At 37.8% G+C, this 6,002-nt stretch overlaps 1 protein-coding gene across 1 annotated transcript in view; it reads left to right on the top strand.

The window, feature by feature from the left end:
• Positions 1-2,781: 2,781 nt before the first annotated feature.
• Positions 2,782-6,002, top strand: part of LOC101131940 (uncharacterized) — a 167,225-nt gene continuing 164,004 nt past the window's right edge. The window contains 2 exon segments of the mRNA XM_063707283.1: positions 2,782-2,804; positions 5,341-5,461. Of these exon segments, the coding sequence (XP_063563353.1) occupies positions 2,782-2,804; positions 5,341-5,461 (144 nt within the window).

Genomic DNA, 6,002 nt, shown 5'->3' with positions numbered 1-6,002 from the left:
CTCAAAAACACCTCAAATTTAACACGTCCAATTGGGGTGCTTAAATTTTGCCTCTCAAAACCCTGTTCATTACTTACCCTATCTTTCCCATCTCAGAAAATGTGTTAGCCCTTTTTTGTGGATATGTGTAGAGCCTTCTATTCGACCTATTTCATCTTCTGCTGTGGAGTAGTAAGCTGTCATCCTGTGAGTAAACTGTAGAAAGGCCCACGTGATAAGGAACCAAAGCCTCTAGCCAATAGTAAGCCACAAACTGAGGCCTTCCAACAAACACGTGACTCAGCCAGGAAACAGATTCTGCAGCCTCATTTGACCCCTGACCTGGCTTCCCACCCAGCTAATAGCTTGATTGCAGATTCATGAGAGACCCTGAGCCAGGAAAACACAGCTAAGTGGCTTTTGAATTTCTGACCTCCAGAAATTGTGAAAGATAGTAAACATTTGTTGTTTTAACTGTCTGATTTTTTGAGAAGTGTGTTATAAAGTGATAAATTACTAATGCAGATTTTGGTACCTGGAGGTGGAGTGTTACCATAACAGAACCTGAAACATGAGGGTGACATTGAAGCTGCACAGTGGGTTTTGAGGAGAGTGTTAGGCTTCTAGTACTTGAAGAAGATATGTCTAGAAACCTTATGGTCTTCAAGAAATGGCGTGAGGGCTTGTAAGAAAGTGAGGAAAATCTCAATGGGAAACGGAAGAGGGGAAATCTTTTTATGGAGTGTCAGAGTGTTTAGCAACACTGCTGTTTGCAGTTATGTGAAAAGTAGAAAATGTGCCTAATAAACCAGATGATCTAGCTAAAGAGATCCCTGACCACAGAATCTCAAGTGCTGCCTGGTTTCTTCTTGAGGCTTATAGCAAAATGTGAGAGAAGGGAGAGAAACTGAAGAAAGGAATGATAAAATGAGTCATGACTTTACAGTTTTAAGAATTCTCAGCCTCCCAAGATAGCAAACAATGCTCAAAGGAAGAAATGGCTTCTGAGCAAAGATCACATGCCAGGAAAATATGGTTCATGGATGAAGCTGAGAGCAGCACAGTCAAATCTTTTAAGACCTCAGAAATATCAAAGGTGGTGCCTCAGAATTGTATTCACTGAGACTCTAGTCACTCTACAGAGATGAAGGGTTGCCTCACAGTTCCTCTCAATCAAGCAGTAGGATTTCTAGGGAGCTTAAGAGCATTGACCTTCATCCTGTTGGTGGGAGCCCCAAGACTTGTCTTCTTTTGAAAATATTTATAAATTTGACTTTTGTCTAATATAGTAGACTCCAATAAGATTCATAGGAGACCCACAAAATTTTTAAAAGAATTATAAAAGCAGAAAAATCACCTATTTGGACTAAAAGGGACACAGAGAAAACAAGATGAAAAGAGGTCTTTGGACCTTTAAATTCTATGGCAGAAAGCAGGTTAAGAAAATGACTTAGCTTCAAAGATGTGTTACCTTTCATGAAAAAAGAAAGATTCAGATGACAGAACCAAGAGTACAGAAGGTAGACTCAAGAGCTGTAGAGAATTATTCTCAGGCCTTGAGTCTTCATCAAAGAACCTTTGACACTTCCTTGTCTGGATTTCATAACTGCTATGAACCAGTGATCTCAGTCTCCTGTTATTCACAACTTTGTATTGCTCCCTCTTATGTTGAACCAGCATTGAACTATGTGACCAAAGCACACAGCAGATTTCATGGTGTGTCATTTTGACATTAGGTTATTGAAGACTGCTGCTTCCATGTTGAGTGCATGCTCTCTCTCTCCCTGTACTCCCACCCCCATCATTCACTTTCACTGAATATGTTGATATTTGCTTGTATGTAACCCTACAGGATTATTATTAATAGTTTTATGCATTATAGTATGCATAGTGCAAGTTTATGCCTGTTATCCTAGCATACATAATTGTTTCTTCCCCTTTCCCCCAAATGCCCTGGATTGAATAATAAATTATATGAATAAAACTATTATTAACATCTCTAGCATCTTACACATCTAGCCATATGTCCATTTACATGATCTAAAACCATACCACTGTGGAACGTGTATGTGAATGTGAGAAAGAGAGAGGAAAATAAAAGTAGGAAAAGACAGAGAAAGCTGTCCTGGGATCTAAGTATTTATCATATTTTTGTTATGTTTTTTACTATTCCCTCTGCCTTTCTGGCTGAAAAGTAACTAGGTAAGTAAGAAAAATCAGATACTATAATAAGTTGAGTGTTAAAGGTATAATTCCCATATTCTTATTTGGCTCTGGGAAGCTTAATTTTGAGGGTCAGCATAGCCGGTATCAGAAAATCCTACTTTTACGTAGATGTTTCAAGTGTGTTTTGAATCCATTTAATTTTATATCTATTTTCTTTCATGCAGGATTTGAAATTCGAAGGGGAAGGCCTCAACGAATACATTCCTATGTCACTTTTAAAGACTGGTAAAACATTTGAGAAGTATGTCCCTTAATGTTAGATTTAATGCATTTTATTTATTTTGTACATATGTTTTGCTACTGATTAAGTATGGGCCAATTATAGATGATAGAGACCTCCTAGTTCACTTCACCTGAAGGGTCAGGTTTTTGGAAAGCATGACCCCATTTCATCCTGGGATACATTTGGGCCCCTTCATCTATATGATATTTGGGAATGGGGCATTATAGGAATGGTAATACAGCTGGGAGTTATATCTTACTTGTCTCCTAGAAAATATCAAAATCCTTGTTTCAGTGCAGGAACTTTTCAGGTTTGGATCTGGCAGCTGCCCTTCCTACATTCATGTATAGAAGATGCGGAAGCAGCAGGTTGCAGGGTGAGGGACCGTTCTCAAGTTGGATGGTCTCACTTTGAATCTCAGCCTCTACCCTTATGATAGTTAAAAGAAGGTAGTCAGCATCCCTCAGCATCCGTTTCTCGTCAGTTAGTCAGAAATAAGAATACCATATCGGATTATTTTAAGGGTTAAATCAGATAAGAAATGGAATGTGTTTGAGAGAGTGCCTTGAGCATGCAGCATTCAATAAATACTAGTTAGTATTGTATACCAGTGGGTCTCAGCAGGGATCAGTGTTGCCCCAGGGAACATTTGGCGATGTCTGGAGACATTTTTGATTGTTAGTGGGATCTAGTCAGTAGATGTTAGTGGGATCTAGTCAGTAGAGACAAGGAATCCTGCTGAGCATACTACAATGTGCCAGACAGTCCTGCAACAAAGAATTATCTGATTCAAAATGTCCATAGTGCCAGGTTGGGAGTACGTTAGTGCTGCTTACTCATACACATTTTCTTGAACTTCTAACCCTAGCATCAGTGCAAATAAGATATCACCTGGAGTTGGACCTGTCTCCCTGTGAGGATTATCTAGTGTCTGAGAGAATGGGCTGTGCAGACAGGATTATGTATCACTAAGGCATCGCTTCAATGATTAGGTAGCTCAAGGCAGAGATGAGATGGAGAACAGCATGCCTCCTATGCCAAGCATTTCCAATGATAGGACTTGTTACTAAGATACCTACAAGACTTTATATGTGAGAGAGTTCATTACAGGCTAACATTCAATAGTGAAAATAGGAACTAACCTAAATATCCAACAATAAGGGATCATTTAAATAAATTATGGTAGATGCCTAGAATACTAGATAATACCTAAAAATTATATGTTAGCAAAAAAAAAAAAAAAAAATACTCTCATGGCAAATGCCCATAACATACAAAGCAAAAAATACAATTTAAAAGATAGTATTATTCATAGCATCAGTCTCATTATGTAAAGAAAATTTTTTTTTAAAAGTGTGCCTTGCTAAACTCAGCTATAAAGAATAGAAGCCAGAGTATTTTTCCAGTGGTTATTTCTGGGCTGTAGGTTAATGGGTGATTTTTTTTTTGTGGGTGGTGGTGGTGTTTTTTAATATAATTAAAACATTTTTAAATAACACACAAACACATACACAGTTATAAAATTAAGATGTGCTCTAGAAGAGAGAAAACAAGAGTAATAACATGCCTTAGGACCTAATGCAAAAGTGAACTGATGCCTAGATCTGGTTCCTGACCTAGAGTATGGCTGCTCCAAGGGGACACACATCCATGAACTTGTCTCTGGGTACCTGGTATCGGGTTACAGCTGTGACTTAACCTTTCAACGTGCATTGTGCTCCTTTCTCACTTTAAGGAAGGTATTTTTAGAAAATCTAATTACAAAGAACTGAGATTCTAACCAGGGACTGTGCTTTTTCTTTTTATCTTTAGGATTATAATCATGAATTTAGTGTCTAATTATTTAGATTAAGTGTTTAGAACATTTCCAAGTGCTTTACAATTCTTGCTAAGGGAACAAAGAAAGAAACTGAGGAAATCATCTCACTGTGGTTAACATAAAATGTTTGATGTCTACTAATGAAATCTGTTTACCTTCATAACTGTATAATAGGGCCATTAAAGACAATAGATACAGTAGTTTAAAAGTAATAAAATTTACAACAAAGTGTGTTTAATTTGAAATTGAATTGCCAGCAAATGGGTGTCCTAATGAACCCTTGTGTCAGTGTAACTCTAACCAAATTAAGGGAAATCATTTGTATCACAGGCAACTAAATCAGCAGTGAGACCCAAAAAGGCTATTCCTCTGCTGAGGGTGTAGTCGTTGTCACAGATGGCCCTACTGATGGAATTAAGCTTAAGTCAGGAGATGTGAGATGTGGATCCTTCTTAATTCAAATGAATTTGGGAAGGCAGAAGAACACTCTCAGGATTGGAGAAGCTGACAACAAAAATAAAAAGGAGTCAACAATAAAGAAGAACCTCAAGATACAGTTAGTAAATGTTAATAGGAGGAAAAAAGCCTAGGGAACATTTCGAGAGTCAAAATAGATCTTGATCTCTAAGCACTGCATTAAAAAAAGAAAAACTTTATGTTGTATCAGCTAATCATCTATATAATGGATTTTTTTTTTCTCAAAGTTTCCCTAACAGTCTATTGAAGGGAGAGAGGATAGGAAGTGAAGTGGCAAAAAGTGTTATCAAGTATTGGATCTTCTGATGATTTCTGAAGCAAGTGACATCTTGAGAGATCAGTGGCTGATGCAGTGAGTCTTAATGTTTTATAGGGCCACATCTCTTAAAAGCCACTCACCTCGTATAGGGCCACACCTCAGAAGCCACTCACCTTGTCGATTTGAATCAACTGCAGCACCTGTAATGTGGTGTTTACCTACTTTCTAGCTAATCTGACAAAATGTTTAAGGAAAACATCAAACTGTGCCGTGAGTCTAAAGGCAAACCTTTTTGTTACACTCCATTGTCAATTTCTCTTTCTTTTATCTTCCTTCTTTCTTTTTTAACTGCTGCAGAACTCCAAGTCAACCATTCATTGCAGACCTAAATATTTGTAAAAAGGACAGTGCAGCCCAGCTTGGTACCCTCACAGAAGTAACTAATGACTCAAAGGGAGCAGCAGGACCCCGCTGGAAGGTGAGGCTCTTGCCACTGACTTTTTCTCTGATGCAAAATGTTAAATGATGAGATCAATTGTATTGACCCAGCTGCCTGCTGTGCTTTTTCTCCTGTAGGACTCTTTAGAGAAACTTTAGCAGGTCTTAATAAATAAATAAATAAATAAATAAATATATATATATATATATATATATATATATATATATATATATATATAGATGAGAATTCTATGCTGAAATAGAATGGCTAAAAACTCGACAAAGCTACTAAAATTCCTCAAAACAGGTTGTCAGTAAGGCCAGGCTCCGTCCCACTAGACAATGAGTCAGGCCTGCCACCATGCAAATGAGACAAGGCTTGAGATTTGATGAATCTTCTATCTCCTTTCCCTACTTGGCTGACACTCGCTTTGAGGAAGGTTGTAAATGCAAGAGAGATTGTGGTATAATTCCTCAGACTGGCATTTCTGCCCCCTAGTCACCATTCGATTATCTTCCAAATTGCTGTGTTTCAGAGAGATAAAGATTTTTTATGGCTTGCTGACTTGGAACAACCACAA

This window comes from Gorilla gorilla, chromosome 5 (assembly GCF_029281585.2).
Source record: "Gorilla gorilla gorilla isolate KB3781 chromosome 5, NHGRI_mGorGor1-v2.1_pri, whole genome shotgun sequence".
Taxonomy (NCBI): domain Eukaryota; kingdom Metazoa; phylum Chordata; class Mammalia; order Primates; family Hominidae; genus Gorilla; species Gorilla gorilla.
The sequence above is the reverse complement of the archived record's forward strand: the minus strand, read 5'-3'. Positions and strand labels throughout refer to the sequence as shown.